The 18353-nt window shown below is 39.7% G+C and overlaps 1 protein-coding gene and 1 long non-coding RNA gene across 2 annotated transcripts in view; one reads left to right on the top strand and one right to left on the bottom strand.

Moving 5' to 3' along the window:
• The window catches only part of grapa (GRB2 related adaptor protein a), a 32800-nt gene extending 20489 nt beyond the window's left edge, over positions 1-12311 (bottom strand). Inside the window, exons 1-3 of the mRNA XM_042393199.1 lie at positions 11953-12311; positions 7320-7417; positions 5927-6046 (exon numbers count right to left, since the gene is read on the bottom strand). Of these exons, the coding sequence (XP_042249133.1) occupies positions 5927-6046; positions 7320-7417; positions 11953-12030 (296 nt within the window). The 5' untranslated portion in view covers positions 12031-12311. The remainder of the gene's footprint in view (positions 1-5926; positions 6047-7319; positions 7418-11952) is intronic.
• LOC121884409 lies at positions 38-2251 on the top strand. Its single transcript, XR_006092343.1, has 3 exons — positions 38-164; positions 523-693; positions 1938-2251. It is a non-coding gene; the product is annotated as an uncharacterized LOC121884409 (long non-coding RNA).
• Positions 12312-18353: the final 6042 nt, after the last annotated feature.

The following is an 18353-nucleotide window of genomic DNA, read 5'->3' as shown; positions in this document are numbered from 1 at the left end:
TTTTACGCTCAAAGGCGTTGTTGTTATTAGTAATATAACACACTGCATCATTTATAAACCCTAAGACTACATCAACAGCTTCTTAGACCTGCTGTTCAAGGAGGTCATGATAGCACCTGAGAAGTACCAGGACCTACTGGCCAGCGTTCCTGTCCCTCCCCTTGGTAATCTACATAATTGTGTTACACAATATCTACTTGGAACAAGGAAGAAAAAGGAATTTCTTCCTCTTATGGTGATGAGATGCCAAGTTGATTCTGACAACATGAAAAGTACGATGGGGGCTCAGTCTACATATAATTGTTTAACGAGCCTCCTGATTGAATCACATCATTCGGTTATTTTATGGTAAATAAAATAAGGGCTGAATTTACTGTCCTTGTCTGGTGAGAAGATGGCTATCCGTAATTTTAATCATTTTTTTCAATTTTAATTGATAGTCTTGTCTGTTAAGGTGACAGTGACACATGATGATGCATTAATACCATTTTGTCCCTCTGTCTCTCTCCTCCTTTAAAAAAGTGGGCAGAAAGCGTTCTCTTTGTCTCCTTCTTGGTGTGTATCATCTTCTCCATTATGGCGTGTTTCTACACCTTCATGGACCCTGCTGAAATTGAGGCCCAGTTCAAGAAGAAGGTTCATGAAGATGATGAGGATGATAGAAGCCAGTAACAGAAGACAGAGCTCGAGATGGTGAAGTAACGCAGATTAGATTAGATGTCAATAATTGGTTTATATCTAAACTTTAATATTGAAACATGAAGTAGAATGTACAGTAAGTTTGCCAGTAATTCGTGCGTGTGTGTGTGTGTGTGTGTGTGTGTGTGTGTGTGTGCGTTTTTAATATTTTATTGGCAAAAGACAAACATGTAGTCCTCTTATGTTCAGGATAACAAATTAATATACTGTTGGCTGTAGAATCATAAAACAACCAATAAATGCTATTTTCCATTTACTTATTGGTAGGTGTAATTTCTATTTTATATTTATGTGTAAATTGCGTTCAAATAAGCAATGAAAATAAATAACCCTGCATGTTTCATCATTTGCAATTTAAGTCTTAAGAACCAGGGAGCATGTAATTCTTGTTCATAGCTCTGTCTCCAACTAATATCAAACCCTCAGATTTAAATATGTATGGCAAGTACTGAATGTCCTATTAGATTAGATGAAACTTTATTGTCAATGAACAAGTTTAACAATGAAATGCAGTTTGGATCTAACCAAAAGTACAAATTAGGCATAAATTAGTGCAATATTATGGTAGTAATTATAAGCCTATGTATAAATATGTGTGAATGTGATATATATATATATGTACAGGTTATAAAATAAACTGTGAGTGCTTATTGGTAAGCTATGTTTTATCTGTGTGTTTCTGCCTCCTGGCCAGGAATCAACTGAAAAAGAGATTCTCTGAATCAGAAATACTTTATTGATCCTTGAGGAAAAATTGGATCATGTTACAGTTGTTTACAATCTAGAGTAGAAATATATGTAAGCATAGAGAAGTTATAATACCAATAGAAAATAAGAAATGTGTGCATTATACAAATATATAACAATATATAGAGCCATGTAAAAATATGCATCATATTATAATAACAGTGTAAATAATACTGAGAAATGGGATCTATGAATGTGTTAAAATAAAATAATAGTATAAGAAATAGTTGAAATATACAGTATAAATGCAGTATCATATTGAATCTCAATGTGTCTTCACCTGTTAAATACGGTGAATCTTATCTGATGGGGGACCCTGGGACAAACTCTTATCAGATGGGGGTCTGTGAGCTTATTTGTGTCAGTTTAGTGGCCACTGATGTGAAAAAGTTTGAGAACCACTGCTTTAAAGACACCATCCCCGTATAATGTGTATCCTTATACTATGTATTTAAATTATTCATGATTTCTCTGTTTTCTCATACTGACAGTGAAGCTGAAATAAAACCAGCCGGTCCTCAGGGAGATATGGAGGGAGACAGAGTGAAGGAACAAACAGCGACTGCAGATAAAATAGACAAGGGGAGGAAAAGCTTATGGCGGGTATGCAACCCCCTTCTACCCACCATAAGCTTTTCATCTCTCTTTATATTTTCTCCCTCTTCTCTCTAGTTCTCTCTGTATTTATGTCTCTGTCTCTCTCAAGTCTCCCTCAATTGTGTTTTGGTCAGTGAACTGTAGTATTAAATTGTGCCTCTGGGGTAAGCTGTGGAAAGCCTCACTGGATAATTGAAAAAAAAGACCAGTGCAGTTTTCTTTTGAGACCATAAGTAGTAATGAAAACAGAATAAAATCGTTCTTAAACATTTTGGCAAATATGTCTTCATTAGGGATATTTCTACACCCTCTTGGTTTATTCATTTATCCCGTGCAAACCAATTTGAATGCATAAAGCGAGTGTAAGCCTATTCCAAAATGGTGATGCGCAACTCACTGACTCACTCTGTCATGCAATTCTTTGACACATTTTCTCCACATGCATTACTGTAGCTTGTCGAACTAAACCAAGCTAATGTACTTTTATCTGAGGGTTATCAAGAGTCACTTAGTGTGAAATTGCCCCCCAACTGACGACATTCATGGGACGCTGAATCCGTAGTGTGCAGCTTAAAGCTCAGCCAAAATTATGTAGCTGTAAAAAAAAAAAAAATAGGCATAGCCCAAAGGGTCAGTTCCCTTTAATGGTTTCTCTTTGGAGTAATGACCCTGATAAGAGACTAATGGTGAGTGATGACAAGGAATCAAAATGAACGGCCTGATTCAGCATTTGCTGTATGAGCCATCAGCCACTAGGAGCATGAATCAGTGATGTCTGAGGCCATGTCCATTCAAAGTGGCGTCCGCGCTGAGAAGCCAAAACAATAGACAAACATCTCAGTCTCTTTTAATGTACAAGTGAGAGCTGTTTCAGCCAGCAGGTTTATGTCACCAGGCAACATTATGCACTCTTTTCAAAGTGTTTGTTGTTCACAGTGCAATCATTGAGCTCTGTGAGGATTTGAATCTTTCCACTTTTCAGAGAACTTCCAGTTCAGAGTGGCAATAATGTCATATCATTAAAACAATGATACACACTTAGTGGAATTGTTTCAGAATTAATGGAAGGAAAGGCGTCTGGATTGAACTCCCCGAGGAGCAAGACAGGACAATGGTGCTTGTGACCCAATACACACACACACATACACACACACAAAGCTCTAGATCAGGCTGTTACAGCAAAGAAAATGTCTTTTGTTCTACGTGACCTTCTCTTGGTATGAGACAAAGGCCACAGGAAAACCAATTGTTAGCACTTTGTGTGTGTGTGTGTATGCATGCGTAGGCTCACTGAGATATGGTTCAAATCAAAATGTGTCAAAAGCAAAACTGAGCTGGTGAAACAACCCTGAGCTCTACACATCACGCAACAAGACATCCACAATCAAAAAAAAAAAAGTGACAGTTTGACCGACCGGAAAAATATGCTGTTACATATTCGAAGAGTAAAGCTTATCTCAGCCCTCGCTAAACAAAATAATGCTGCTGTATAACTGCAAACAAATCATTAAAGGTGGTTTGCACCCTCAGATATTATTGTAATTCTTTGGGGTACCCACTCTCCCTCATCATGCATTATTTAATAATGGATTACATTTCTATCTCGCTTTATCTTGATACCCAAAGCGCTTCACAGTGAAAGGGAGGGGGACACACCTCAACCACCACCACTGTGCAACACCCACCTGGGTGATGCATTTGCTTTTGCTACAGTTACTAATGTCCTAGAGTGCCTTTCGATGTCTCACAGAAACCGTGTGCTGTGTTGTTAAAGTTGTTAAATTCATGATATTTTACATGCAGCTGGATGCAGTGATATTGATAGTGATGTCGGCACAGTGTGAACAAGGAAGTGAGCTTTTCCATTTGATAAAGTGAAAAGTCCCTTCCCTGCGAGACAAATACCCTGCCAACAACAAAATAGGACCAGAAATAAAACATGTGGCCATCTATCAAAAATAATGTTTAGGTGCCTCAACTCTAACTTCAGATAAGTTTTCTATTTTTTTCAAAACAGATCTACTATATTATAGCATTGTAGAAAACTTAGAGAGAATAGAATGTGTCCTTTGGTTGCATCTGCTGCTACCAATTTAAAGAGAAGTGTGAAAGCCCAGCTAAGAAAAATGGATTCCTCATCTCTCTCTCTCTCTATAAAAGTCTAGGTTTGCATCGTTTTGCTCCACTTTCCAAAAATAAGCTATTAAATAACCCATGGGACAGTTTCATATATGGTATAGTCTGAAGCCAGTCCCCAGCCACATTTTCTTTCATAACCACCTTTCAAAAAGTATTCAGAACAAAAACAAGCCTGCGATTGTGATGATAACCACAAGGTCAATATGTTCAATAAGCCAGTGCAGTAACTGTGTTCTGGTGGTTTATTGCGTTTTTTCAGGGACTTCTTTCTTCTTCTTTTTTCGCTGGAGTGCAAATGCAACACCATAACAAATTAAAGTACAAAAGGGAAATATATTTTTGTCTTTTTAATATTATTTTGTAGAGGTATTTGGGATAGGGGTAAACCCTCAATGACTACTGACATATCCTAACATCTTTAAACATAGACCTTAAAACACTATGAAATACTTTCATGATACAAAAAGGTCATTTAAGGCTAGAGTGACAACTAAAACTTTCACTTTCAGAAGCCAGCAGTCTCATCTGTTGTATCTCTTCTCCAAAAGAAGGAAAACTGCAGCAAAAGCTGTTCATTACTGTGAAGATTTCCCAAATTATGATTGGAACCTCATGCCGCATTCACAGTGTTGCAGGATTTCTAACTTCACCAGCAGTTTTCCAACAAATCAAGACACAAACTTTCATTTTCGGCTCCGTTCATGGCTGTGAAAAGTGGATCCGATTTTCATGGACTAATGTCAAAGTCGGACCGAGCTGAGACTGAGACTGAAGGCTCCGCAGTTACTGCTGTCAGGACGTCTCCGCTGATAGGAGAGCTGTCAACACACACACGGACCACACACACTCACACAAACACCTGACCCAATTTTCAGGCTGCCACACCATCCAGCAACACCAGCCAGAGAGACATCAGCAAACATCCCAAAAAAAAAAAAAAGGAAGTAGCATCAAAATCCTCTCTGTCCCTTCTTGGCAAACCCATTTTACACCTCTCTTCTCCATCTGCTAATTCTCTCTTTCCATTCCTTTAATGCAGGTAACCTATTTTCCTTTCCTTTCCTGTCTTTTCTTTTCCTCTCCCCATAGTAGTCACCAAAAGCTGCCAGATGAGGGAATTAAGCAACAAATTGTATTAATGTTTCAAAAATACACTGGGAGAGAGGTATGATGCCCAGACAACATTACAGCCAGCCACAAAACAACCCCCAGATCCAACTCTTAACTCCTGACTTGAGCCAGTTCGTAGCAGTTCAGCAAAGAGCCAACCCTCAGTTCCAGGCCTGACTCCCCGCTCCCAAAATCTACAGCCCCTCAGGATCCACAGCACCAAGCCTCAGCTGCATCCATGACCGTCACCCCCCGACAAGACAACCGATCGGCCCCATCAGCAGCACCAGATGCCTCGGCGTGCCAGACAGGATTAGCTCACTTTGGGCCAGAGGGGCTGCAGATCCTCCCTCTTACCCTCCGCCCCACACCTTATCCTCTTACCCTCCTCCTCCTCCTCCGCCTGCTCCTCTGATCCCATGCCACCATCACACAATTGCCGGCTGAACACTACATGCACCTACTCATGCATCCAAAATGTATTAATGAACAAACAAGGGACAATCATGTGTATGTGTAGGGATGTGTGCATATGTTAAGATGGAGATTGCTTAAGATGAGACAATGTGGAATTTCTGTGTGTGTGTGTGTGTGTGTGTGTGTGTGTGTGTGTGAGTGAGTGATTTTCTCCTACCTGACAGACATGGAAAACTCCCCAGGAGCGCTCTCACTCTCTCTGACCAAAAAAGCTCCACACTCCCTGTGTCTGAGTCGACTTTCTGCCACACCGCGAGATATTCGACCGGCAAACCAGCTGCAGGCAGGAAAGAAATTTTTTAAAAACACAAAGGTTCAAGATTCAAAATTCATTTATTATCATTTTACAACACAACGCCGTATAACGAAATAAAGTTTGTATCCCTTAATGCTACTCACAAAAACAGAAATGACATAAATGGATTAATAAATAATAAGTCATAAAAATAAGGTAGAGGTGATGTTACTTCTTTATGCACGTTAAGTGCTTTGTTCAGAGGTCTGAGCAGCAACAATACAATATTACACAACTAAATCAACTTTAGATGTTTATTAACTTGTATTTTCAGTGGTTAAGATGAGAATTTAAAAGGAAGAGCAGTATCTTGCAACAGCGCACATCAGTGCTGACGGAGAAAAGAAAGAGAGGTCGAGGTTAAAAGAAACATGTAAAATTAGCACATTTGTGAAGTTATTTTTAAACACACTGCTAAATATGCACATAAAACAACTCCCAAAATGCTGGATTTCAGTTGTCAGCTGTGGAGTGGAAGTAATAGCATCATTACTCTTTCTTTTTTTTTTTTTTTTTTTTGCTCATTAGTCTTGCTTAGGAGAGCAGTTTGTTTGGAGGCAAGGCTTGCATTAATGGCGGTCTGCTCTCATGAACCTGAGCTCTGCAACAAGAGTGGGTTTGATGACTAAAACGGAGCGAGAGCACATCTACTATGGTGGTAAGATTATAGGGCCTTCTTGATTAAGGTCATGGGGTCATTTTATTTTATTTTTCTCAGTAGACCTCGCTCAGAATCCTTTGCTTTTATTCCATGGCTCTGTAAAGAAATGCGGAGGACGCACATCCCAACAGACGCATCTCCCTACGGTGCGCACAAACTTAACAAGGCAACTCCAACTGGACCGTACATCAGCGTTCATTAATGAGCTGGAGCCGTTATAATGGCTGTGTTGTCAGTTTAGTGTTTGTCACAGCGAAAGTAGAACCCAGCTGGTGTATGACCATCTGATGTGAGATACAGGGTGTACCAGCAGCTTCACTATAAACACACACACACACACGCACACACACACAGACACGGCAGTATCGTGTGTATGTGATTACATAAGCCAGCGAATGAGTGTGTCCCTTTGGGTAGGCTGCCTTATGCTAGAGTGCAGATGTCCAAAGCGGAGCAGAAAACGCTCGGAGCTGCACACACACTCACTGATGAGCTGTTTAGATAGACCAGTGCTGGACGTGTGAAATATATTCATCTGCTTTGATGTGCTGAAGATATGTGTATGTATGTGTGTGTGTGTGTGTGTGTACTTACGCATGTGGTCGCAGGTTGATGTAGTTTTTTGGCACAAAGCCTTTTCTGTTGTTAAGCTCAGCTGTGTACCAGTTCGGATCATCCTCCATGTTGGTGATCTAGGAGCAAGAACACGCACACACACACACACACACACACACACACACACGCACACACACAGATGAAATATTGCCCATTATGATGTTGACGCAGGCTATTACTATCAGGTGAAAGGCCACTATCATTCCTCCCTCCCTCTCTCTCTCTCTCTCTCTCTCTGGCTGTATATCAATCTCTCTTTTTCTATTATCCAGTACAGCGACTTTCATCCATCGTTGTGTGAAGCGAGGCCCTCAAATTTCAAGCACACAGGATTACTGGCAAGTTCAAAATGCCACATTAAGCCCCTCATGATTACACACATGGGGGCGAGCAAAAAGGTCTGGCTGGAACTGCATGAACCCAGAAATGTCATCAAAATGTCACAATTTAAGTTTCTTTTTTTGGGGAGTATTTTACAGATATTACAGTATCGGTTTATGCAGAACCTTTAAGTATTTCATTTAACGCCAGAAACTCATAACTGCCTGAACTATGGCTCCCACATTGACATTACATCAGATTAAGTGCAGATAAAAAGAGCTGCTGACAGGAGAGAAGTATTCATATCAAGCTTGTGGTGTTACAGTAGTAGGGTGTGTAATCTGATAAAACAAAAGATAGTTAGTACTTGTGTGTTGACTTAGATGGCAAATATGGTGCCGCTGATTATGGTCGATTTGTTTCCACGTCTTCAAATAAAATCCTCTTGGTGCTCGTAACAGAGCAGAAGTGTTTACATTGCTGCAAGAATGAGGAAGTGACTGAAGCAAGTGACATCTGTTCATTCCTATACTGATTGTTGTGCTGTACTCCTCGGTCTCATTTTAAATAAAGCCCTAGACTGGTATTGGGCTTTTACTTTTCTTGATGGACAGTTTAGATCATTTTAGATGTAATTGTGAGACATATTGTTGCCTGACATGCTCCAGTTTAACTGCTTTAATGTTTGCCTGTTTTTCTTCTCTGGTTTTCTTGGGTCTCGTCTCTCTGTTTGCCACGCTGTTGTGTTTCTGTTGACATCTTCTATTTAGTGTCCTAATCCAGCTGTGACATTCCTGTCATTTTGAGAATTTAAGCTGTTGTTTTGTGTGCTTTGCCTGGTTTGCAGTGCCATTCTTTATCTCCCCAACAGAGCTAAGCTTCAACATGTTTTTAAAGCTTTTTAGCACATTGCCTCTACGTTAATCAGTGAAACTGGAATGTTTCCTTCCAGTAAAGTTCTTATGAAGTCAATGCAATTCATGGGAAACTCCCTGGGCGATGTTTGCCAACACTTTGCCGCTTATAGCATCAATCATCATTGAATCACAGAACTGAATTATTTAACTTTCAATCAGTTGGTGGTTTCCGTGCCGACTCTGTGACCCACAGACATGAACCTTTTTTCAACAACAAAAAAAATTTGACTAGAAAAGTACCGTTTTACTCTCAGTTCCTTTTGCCACTTCACCTGCAACTCCCCCTATGAGTCCTTTTTCATTTTGCTGCTTACTTCCACTTTGTCGGCAGGTACATTACAGTTACATCTAGCTCTCTTGACTTTGCAATAAAATCAGCTTTTCTTCCTCTACTTTACTTCTTGCAGACAAAACACTGCGTCATCTGTATGAGTTAAACAATAAACAGCAGAGTCCTAAATCTTGAAGTCCTGTATCATGGAGAAAAAAAAATCCCAAACTGTCCTTGTTATATTTATATTGCTTCTTGGGAGAGAACACGGTTGGTCTAAGCTCTGTCAAATCCATAAATAATTTCTTCCTCTTCTCTTTATATCTCCTGAAGCTTTCCATGCTTTATAACTACTACTACTCTACTTTCACATTGAAAATACTGCTTCTGCTACTTCATTAGTCAGCCCTGAATTCTGCCTATTAAAGTTTATAGATTGTCAACTGAATTTGAGTCATTGTCAGGTCTAGTTGAAGCTTTTCTAACCTCCAATAATACTGTGCTGTTGCTGAGTCTATAACAGGAGCTAACAGACCTATTACTAATAGGATCCCAAAACCTATATAAAACCTATATTTAGGATGTTTATCCATGACCACCACCACTGATTTAGATGTGACTTATTCAACTCGTTCTATAGCAATAGATTAAACAATTACTTAATTAACCCTAAAAATAACAACCCTACCTTACGACGCATCAAGGAAAAATGCAAATGATTCATCATGAATGTTGGAGCTAGATTGTAAAAATCTGAGTAAAACTCTTAATGAAGCTGAAAAACAGGTCAGGTGTGGTTGTAAATAATAGATGAATAACTCAGGTGTTTACATGCTTCTCATTTAGTGATGGGGATGAATGATATACAGTAGCTAAGGAGATAGCTGATTGTAAGATTGTTTTAAAAACGTACAATAAAGAACTTTATCATACTACCTGACTACTAATCCAAATCCCAATTTTAATCCCAAATTGTCAAATTCATGTTTTGAGGTTTGGAGAACAAAAAAAAAACATGTTTTCTACTCCACTTTGGTGTCCCTTGAGTTAGATTTGGCCACACAGACATCCAGCTTTAAACAGAATATCAGAACTGCTACTTTTTTATTTAACTACTAAGCTATTTTTTTTTTATCATTTCTCTATGAGTCTACACTCCACTTAGCCTGATTGATCTGTTGCCTCATGGCTACCACACAACGGGACATGGACAAAACATTGTAGCACAATAGAACCATACACAAAATCTGTCTACTTTTATCTGCAGCTTGACCAAAAATGCTTTTTAACACGACAGGCTTTTTTTTTTTTTTTTTGACACAGTAAAAGGACAACAAATGAGCACCAGAAGCACACACAGAGTGACAGTGACAGTCAGTTTAGTAATTCTTAAATGGTAGACAACTCACATGAACTTATCTGAATTGAAACAACATCGTAAAGCTCAGGCCATCTGGTGCTGCAAGCAGGAACGAGCAAATGTGAAGAATTATTTAAAAGTACTCCTTGACCTAGGTCTGAACCAGAGCTGTTTGGGCTGCCCCAGTGGGAGGAAAGAAAGCATGGCACATAAGCTGAACAGTGTTTTAAGTGTTGGTCCCATTTTAGTTACAGTAAACGAGTCACTGTGGCCATAAAACATTAGTTAACTTTGATGCTGTTGACCCGGTCATCAACATAAGTACAGTATTTCATGGTGACATAGGGCAGAGGGTTGGAGTTGACATCCCAAGGCCTAGAACTAATCAGGATTTGCAGGTAGGCGATTCAGAGTTGTGTCTGCACACAAATACTACTGGGAATAGAGAATCACATTTATTTAACCACACACTGACATAGCATCGAAACTAAATGCCACCTTATATTGGCTGCAACATGCAATGACACTCAGCTCCAAAAAAAAAAAAAACCCAACAACTTTGCAGGCAGCAGAAATGAGAAGCGAAGCGGCTCCTGTCATCTAATATTGGAACAGAGTCTGTCTGGGATTAATAATATACCAGCCTGCAGCATACAATTAAAGGTAAATTCCACCCTCAGGTGTTCTTACCATGTTAAACATGATCAAATCCATGTCATGGCTTATTTTGTGGTGAGGTGTTGGGATTTATTCTTCTGTTGTGTCATCTACCTCTACCTCAAGTGATTTCCTGCATTTCCCCAAATGCCATTTAGAAACCCCTAAGAGACCAGTGGCATACTAGTAATACAGTACGATATGTGCAAGTGGACATATCAATATCATAATGAGAGCAATATAATAATGGTCAAGAAAAAGTGAGAGGAGCCCCCTAACACAAAACTTCTGCAGCAGCAGCAGCAGCAGCAGCAGCAGCACTGCACTCTGGTCTGCTGAGGCTTTAAAATCCAGTGGAGAAATTGATCTTGCTGTGTCTTTTTACGATGGATTTGTCCATGGATGACTGATGAACAGCTGGTGCCACATTGCAAGTCTACAAAGAAGCTTTTGCTCCTTAATTCTGCGGTTTACTGCTGATGTCTTAGAGGGACGATTTTCTACTACAGTAATTTCCAGCTGTGCAGGAACTATCTCAGCAGCACACTTACACTTGGTCTTTTATCCATTAGAAAACTACATCAAACAATATACAGTTCAGGACGTATCACTGAATGAATGATTCCAGGAGAAGTTTATGGTATTTTGCTGTAAGTAAACCTGAATGCGCTAGCCTTTGTGGCAAGTTTTAGAACTTTTGCTACGGGATTCAAACGTTTTTTTTTTTTTTTTCAAACTACAGCAGCTTAAATAAAACATTTCTGCACATGTGTGTTCAGTTGCCAGCCGCATCAGAGGGAAAATTCAATATTTTTAACATTCAATACACCTTCAAGCATCACAGTTTATCATAATCTGTCTTTAGTCGACAACAGCAGCACCTGAATACAGACTGTACTGTAAAGGCTGTAGACACTTAAGTTATAATTATTGTAATTATCACATTGTGGGCAGAGAGAGAGAGAGGTAAAGAGTGGCGGGTAATCTGTTGGTCCACTACTCTGTTCTGAAGTACAGTAAGAGACGTGTGCTGTATATTTGTGTGTGTATAGATAGATAGATAGTTTGAAGTATTTGTTGCCTTACCTTGAGCAAGTCTCCTTTGTTGAAACTGAGTTCATCGCCCTCAGTGGCACGAAACGTATACAGTGCCACTGCTTCCATGCCAGAACCCCCCCCAGCACACACTCACTCACACACACACACACACACACACACTCAAACACACACTCCGGGACCCCCACTAATGCTCCTGGCACAAGGGGGTAGAGGAGAAAGAGGGAGAAATGAAAAAAAAATCAACAGATAAAAGGAAGAGGATGCGATAAAATAACAGACAGGAAGAGAAGAGGAGCAGGAGAGAAGGTCTCGTCTGTCCGCTGAGCCAGAGAGCGTGCAATAGAGTCAGAGCAGAGGAGAGAGAGTGAGCTTGGCGAGGGGAAAAACACGACTGGCTGCTGCTCAGCAACACACTGCCATGAGTAACGTTCAGAGAGAGAGAGGATAGAGAGAGAGAGAGAGAGACAGCAAGCAGGGGCAATAGAGTGGGAGGCACTTCCTGTGTATATATTTGTCTCACACAATCGATGTGGCCTCTGTGGATTCTGTGCATGTGTTTCTTCAATCACTTGTCTGCATGTGTGTGTTGTGTTCTTGTGTGGTTTGTCGTTACACTTCTGTCACCGTGTGAACCAACTTGAGTTTCACACCTTAGAAGTGAAAAGTGAGCTCATGCTCGCTTTTCCTCATTTATCACCTTTTAAAGATAGAAAGTAAGACTCAGGACGAGGTGAGAGGTGAGGGAATGATGAAAGATAAAAAAAAACATTTAAATTATTTACTGGCAGTTGTGAAGTGCAGATCATAGATTTCTGTTTTAGTTCTGCGGTTGATAGGCTAGCTAGCTAGACTTCCCATTTTTTGCAAAACTGCCAACTTTGCAGCAGCTTCGGGTGCACTCGAGATTTGCACAGCATCCAGGGTTGCACCTCGATGACTGAAAGTGAAGGAACATCTGTTATTTAGCAATCACTAATCTTCGAACACTCAAAGATGGCCAAAAATGACAATATTTGCAAGTTTTTAAAGAAAATAATAAATGACAGAGGACAATGGACGTCTATCCCAACTTGTGAAGATAAATAAGCAAGAAGTTCAAAAATTGTAGGCAGTAAATTGGGTTTGCTGAGGAAGAGCTCTTCATTTCAGTATTGAAGAGACACACTCACAATCAAAGCAAATCACACTGACATACTGTGGGTGTTACAGAAGTCTACAGATTTGAGAGACAGTAGTTATTGTTCTACAGGAAATTAATGTTTATTATAAAGGGTAAATGTCGAACAAACAACAAGCTGAGGCAGCCTAGATGCCTGTGTTTGACCAATCAGTGACCATAGCCCTGCAACCCCTGTCCTATTTTAGCACCTGGAATTATCATACAGGAAATAAATTTAGTTCCTTTTTCCTCCAGTCAAAAAACAGGTTTAGTGCTTGAGTTCCTCAAAAGGTTCTTGGTCTGCTGGGGAAGTTCCTGCTGTGAAAACACCTTATAACTAAGCCATTTGAACTGCAGACCTTCTGCTCACTGCGACCCGCTGCTCTATCACAGTGAATCACAGAACATAATAACAGTGAGGGTGCAGATGAGTCTCATATGCATTAATGAAACCACACATCCCGCCCTCGCTTATTACACAAAAGGAATGAATGTTAATACGGTTACAGGGGATTTTAATATAACTGGATATAATTGAAGCATGACGCTGCCTGATCATGTGGGACTCCAGTTATCCAGTTGCGTCAAAAATAAATCAGGGTTTCATTTTACTTTGGTCCACTTATTTTTCTCAGATGTTGTGAATTAGCCCAAAAATACAGTGATGCCTGCTCAGGAAACTGCAGTGAGAATAATACTGTACAAGGTTTGTTATTCTCTTTTTTCCAGATGGTCTAAGATACATCACACAAAAGTCCAGCTCTTATTCATAAGGTCTAAATTTTCCAAACTGCACATTGAGGCCTCAAGCTGCCACTGAATGACAAAGAATTAACCCTTTTTACCTCATCAAAGTATGTAATGAAAGACATTGCTGTCTGTATCTTTTCAAAATTATTATTAATGTGTTTAAGTGTATTGATTGTGAAATTGTCCTACAGTAAGTTATACAAAACCAAAAAACATGGACTCAGGAGCTACTTCCAATTAACTTCAATTGTTTCACAACTGTACTTACTAATGTGTTATATGAGAAAAACATTGTTTTTTGTGGATAAACCATATGACTTATAGTATGTGAGAGACTGGTTTTGAGTTTGGATTAGATTTGAGCATGTAGCAAAGTAAAAGCTCTAGGTCTTCATAAGCACAGAAGAGTGTGTATGCCTCTGTTCAATTGATACTAGATGTGTGTGGGTGTCTAGGTTTGTATGGTTACCTGCATGGGCAACAGGAGGGGTCTGGAAACTCTGAACATTTTGAGAACAAACACAATAAGTTGCCAATCAAATGAATTACCACAATACCCATCAAAGCCAGATGATATCCGCTGGGGTGATGTGTGTGAGAGAGAGAGAGAGATGTGAGAGAAGAGAAGAGAAGATGTCTGAGCAGAACTCGACAAAGCAGAACAGCAGGAAAGTATGGACAGACTGCAGTTTCAGTTGCATGACCTGTCCAGGAAATCCCCGGTCAGCTGATCACTTGACTCAGCCATGAGAAGAGGGATAACAGGAGGAAGAGAGGAGGGCTGGATGTGGTGGAAGAATAGAAGAGGAAGAGGAGGAGAGGAAGTTGAACTTCCTTTCAGTTCAAGGGCCAAAACAAAATCTTGTCCTTAACTCTTACAGAATGATTTTGATTTTTTTTCCCCCCTTCATGTGCGTATGACGATTTCCAATGAGTTCCTACACAGGACATGTATGGCATCTCAAATAGGAGACAACCCACTGTAGATACAAAAAAAAAAAACAACAACAATGTGGGTGGTACTTTTCTTTATTCCTCTGGATTTTCTGAAGTTGTTGTAGGTGGTTCTGTTCTTTGTCTGCTCAGCCATTGTGGTGATCACTGTTCATCCATTTTCTTCTGTTCAATCAACTCATCTGACGCAATTACGTCACTTCCTGTGTCCTTTTCTAGTAAAGACAGCTTTCATGTATTATTATTACATCCATAAAGTGTCATATGCACTTAAAATATTGTGGATTTTCCAATTCAAGTCACATAAACTCCTGTGTATATGTAAGTTTTCATATCTGACCCCCTTTAGTCAATAACAACATTCATTACAGTTGCAGCGCATATGTGTTACCCACAACAGACACATTTAGTATGCATGAAGCCAGCGCTTTTCTGCATGAGTGACGTTAACATTTCATCCTGTCAGGGGGCACTGATGCAGAGGACATGAAATAGTCTATGAACAGGTTTGTGTGTGTTTGTCAGCGGAAGCAAGTGGGCAACAGCGGAAAAGCAGGTGTGTACACAGACTTTCAACATCCTTCAAAAACAATTACGACACTGCCTTTCTCCATCTGTTTAGTCTGAGTCCCAGTTTCCCATAAATTTGTTGTCAGTCTTTCTTTTACTTCTTGCTCTGACAAAATGTTTGTGGATTCTGTCCACTGCTCCTCTGCCCCTCTGTTTGCCTTATGCTAAATGTCCCCATGACACATTTTTTCCCAATTTCTCTCTTCCGCTCTCTCTCTTCCTTTCCCGCTCCTGCTCTCGCATTGGTTTTACAAGGAATTCACATTTAAAAACATCCGCACCTCTTCTCCACTCTCACTCACTGAGCCAAAAAAGCTCACATTTCTGTTGCCTGTGTTGAGGTTTGTTTCTTTCAGTGATATATTCCGTTATTTAGTCGAGGAACCAAAACCCTCTGTAATAGAGAAACCACTAAGACAATCAGAGAAAGCAACTAAATAACTGTCTAAACTTTACCAAGGTTTGATAGAGGCTTATCCAGATGATACTCTTTCTATCAAGAAAAAATGGGAAGTTGATCTTGAGGAAAAGTGGTTACAGATTTGTTCAAATGTACATTCTGGCTCATACAATTGGAGGCACAAGCTATTACAAGACTCTGCATAGAACATAATAAACTCCAGTAAAACTGAATGCATGCATTCATAAATGTCCTTTTTCTGTTGGAGGTACAAAAGACAAAAGGGGACCTTTTTGCATATACTGTGGACTTGTTGTGAACTTACCCACTATTGGGAGGAAATATGTTCTGTTATTTCATTATCCTTAGAATTCAATCTAATACCCACTCCTCATCTCTGTCTACTTGGTAACTTTAATGTTGGGAATTGCCACCAAATGAAATTGCTGTAATAAAAAAAAAAGTATTGCTGTTAGCTGGAAAGCCCCTCCACCTCCAACACTGTAACAGAGGAAGGCAGAGTTGTCAAGCTATATCCCGCTTGACTACTTGTGTTACAAAACGAAATTTGACTTTTAACTTTCATGTACTTTTGTAATTATTTGTATCTGTAACTGCACCCCTAGCAGTGTTTTGTCTGTCCTGTTTGTCTTGTCCAGCCTGTCTGAGAGTACCCCACATACACATAAACACCATACTTATGATACTGATTCTCACTCTGCGGGGGTGGGTTTTGGAGAGGATGCTGTCCTCACAGTGACCCAACCCCACCTCTGTCAAAGAGAACACTTTTCCAAATCTAGGGAAGAGTTATAATGTGCCGTATTGTAATATATTATATTGTAATGTGTCTTTTGCACAGTCTAAAAAATAAAAAACTACTATATATTTTTAAAAAAAAACTGAATAAGGAGTAAAAGAGTGAGTCATTTATACCAGAAACTGTTGTTCCCGTCTTTGCAAACATATGTGGCCAAGTTAAAAAACAAATTATTCACTGCCTGTCTGTAATTATAGTGTGTGTCACATTCAATTCACCATCATTTTGTGGAAACATAAATTGACCTCTATCAGCATCAGCACAATCAAAAGGAAAGAGTGATGCTGAAACCATGGTGGGGGCAAAACTGTGGGGAATCATGGAGCTGAAAAACAGTTTCCAATCTGTAAATTAAACAACGTTGTGTTTTTACTTTAGGTATTTATAGAGTATTAAACATAAGAATCTCAGATTTGGGATTAATTTGAGCAGCAACATAAGTTAGAGCCTCTTTGCAGCCGAGTAAGATTAACAGTGTGTATTATTAATGTTTTCCCTGTAACTGTTGGTTCAAATCACATCAGTTAGATTTGTGGTGTATGGGATATCCACCAGAGGGTCTGTTAACAACACTGATATGCTGAAAAACCACAGTGTGTGCAGACAAAGAGGCAGGCTGATTCTCTGAGTGTCACTGAATTATAGATTTCAAGATGTAATTTTGTCTGCTTTTAATTATTAGCTATGAGAGATGGAAACTGGAAATACAGTACCAAAGCCTTGTTGTCAATGGTTGTTGTTAACCAAAAAGCCCAAGTTATACTCACAGAGGTAAACTCGCATCAGAAATCTGTGCTAAAAATGTGTGAAAGTCAAATGTTAAAGACTTTTTTTTCCTTCTTGCTCACCTTCCTCAGGTAGAATTTACACCACCAGCCCCATAGCAAGCATAATACCATTTTCAGGTATAAGAAGATTGTGCTAATAAGCTGGCAGGAGTGGCAGGTATTATCCTGTTTCATGCTCTCTGTTTTCTTCTGTCTTTCTGCTGATTTCAGCTCCATCTGGAACCCCATGTGCCACTGCAGGCAAAAGACTGAATTCTGCCAGTCTTTCCCCCCTAGAGGTAGAAGATTAAGGTGTGTCACACATCCTCTCCCATGTCCCAGGTCCTCTTTTTAAATAGTGGCTTAACAAATGCATATGTAAAATAGTCTGGCTGCTCAACCAAACCTGTGCTGGAGGCTGTATTACTCAATGATTATATTGCTGTGTGACCAGGAATAGCCCCAAAGAATACATTAGACCTAAGGGTGCAGGGGAAGCTAAGGGCCCAATAAGGTCTAATAGGAAATGAGTGCTGTGAAAGGGTGTAATTATATGAAAGCAGGCAGTGCTGTGGCGTTTAATGTTAATTAGCTTTAATGACTTTGAAAATGAAGGGTCACCAGTGCTAACCACACACACATGAAAGGACACACATGGGTGCACACATGTCTGTCAGAAAGATCTTCCAAAGTTACCTTTTATTAGCAGAAAAGCCTCTGATCATAAGTCTTGTAATAAAAAGTAGAACACTCCTGACCTCTATTGGCTGAAACTGAAACTGCAGGGGAGTAATGATATGTCTCACCTTCATTGCATGCACTGATCCTTTAAAATAGTTTAGTTTAGTAGAATGGCACAGTCCAAGTTTGCACAAGCGGATGCAGGCTTGATAATGCACTGAGGCAAACATGATAACAACTGGACAGATGTGATAAGAAAGAACTGCTTAATATATGAAACAATGTGGTAACAGGAATCTGCAATTGTGTCAGGCCAAGGTGACATTT

This window comes from Thunnus maccoyii, chromosome 18 (assembly GCF_910596095.1).
Source record: "Thunnus maccoyii chromosome 18, fThuMac1.1, whole genome shotgun sequence".
NCBI lineage: Eukaryota > Metazoa > Chordata > Actinopteri > Scombriformes > Scombridae > Thunnus > Thunnus maccoyii.
Note: the sequence above shows the minus strand (reverse complement) of the source record. Positions and strands in the feature narration are given on the sequence as shown.